At 38.5% G+C, this 1,282-nt stretch overlaps 1 protein-coding gene across 1 annotated transcript in view; it reads right to left on the minus strand.

Moving 5' to 3' along the window:
* The window catches only part of LOC101990268 (heat shock 70 kDa protein cognate 1-like), a 959-nt gene extending 671 nt beyond the window's left edge, over window positions 1-288 (minus strand). Inside the window, exon 1 of the mRNA XM_005361023.1 lies at window positions 7-288. Coding sequence (XP_005361080.1) covers window positions 7-288 — 282 coding nt within the window. The remainder of the gene's footprint in view (window positions 1-6) is intronic.
* Window positions 289-1,282: the final 994 nt, after the last annotated feature.

The following is a 1,282-nucleotide window of genomic DNA, read 5'->3' on the forward strand; positions in this document are numbered from 1 at the left end:
GTTCACCACCATGAAGGGCCAGTGCTTCATGTCAGACTGCACAACGGCATCATCAAACCTACGTCCGATCAGACGTTTGGCATCAAAAACCGTGTTGGTGGGGTTCATCACAACCTGATTGTTCGTAGCATCCCCAATCAATCGTTCCGTGTCAGTAAAAGCCACATAGCTTGGTGTGGTTCTGTTACCCTGGTCATTGGCAATAATCTCCTCCTTCCTGTGCTGGAAGACGCCCACACACGAGTAGGTGGTGCCAAGATCAATACCCACTGCAGGTCCCTTAAACATGGTTGCTCTCTTGTAGGCCCGGCTGTTCTGGCGAGGAGACCACATCAATTCCACAAAGCTGGAACTGCATTCAATGAGACCTGTGGGTGCTGGGAATTGAACTCAGTACCTCTGTAATAGCAGTCAGTGTTGTTAACCTCTGAGCCATCTCTCCATCCCTTATATTTATCTTAAAAAAAAATAACAATATTGTGTCAAGATAGGATGGTATGGTATTAAGATTCTTTCACTAGATTTGAAGAATTCAAATTCCTTAATATTTCACAAAGCAAATGCTTTTATTAATGGTGGCTGGATATCTATTTATTTCCAGTATTGTCGGTATTTTAAAAGTTACTTGCTTGTAAATACATACAGAAAGTTTTACTCCTTAGTAAAAGATTACTCATGAAAAAAATAATTAATGGCCTTGGGTAGATGTCTCAGGAGATAAAGTACTTGTTGTACAAGTGTGAAGACTGAAGTGTGGAGCTCCAGAACATATGTAAACTTTGGGGAGGCTTACTAACCTGCCTGTACTTTCAATTGGCTCAAAGTAGAGAAAGGAGGTACAAGGAGGAATCTTGTTAGTTTGACTAGTCACATTGGCAAATATTAGGTAAAATTCAGAGACTATGGAAAAGTAATTAGATTGCGAAACAATTGAGGATGCCTTCTGATATAAAATTTGGGTGTCCACCCACATGTACCTAACATGCTTACACACAAGTGAATATTTGCACATTCATATGCATACATACAGTGCGCGCACACACACACACACACACACACACACACACACACACACACACACACACACAGACGGTTTCAAAGGATAACCATTGTATTTCCATTTGTAAATACTGATATGTTAGCCTCAGTATGATTAAAAATTTAAGTTCAAAGGACATTTTTAAAAAAAAACCTGTGAATGTAATAGATTTTCAAGTTTCAAATTTTATATAAAAATTTTATGCATATAAAATTATTCTTTGTCTCCATTCTCTAAAATGAA

This window comes from Microtus ochrogaster, linkage group LG4, assembly GCF_000317375.1.
Source record: "Microtus ochrogaster isolate Prairie Vole_2 linkage group LG4, MicOch1.0, whole genome shotgun sequence".
Lineage (NCBI taxonomy): Eukaryota > Metazoa > Chordata > Mammalia > Rodentia > Cricetidae > Microtus > Microtus ochrogaster.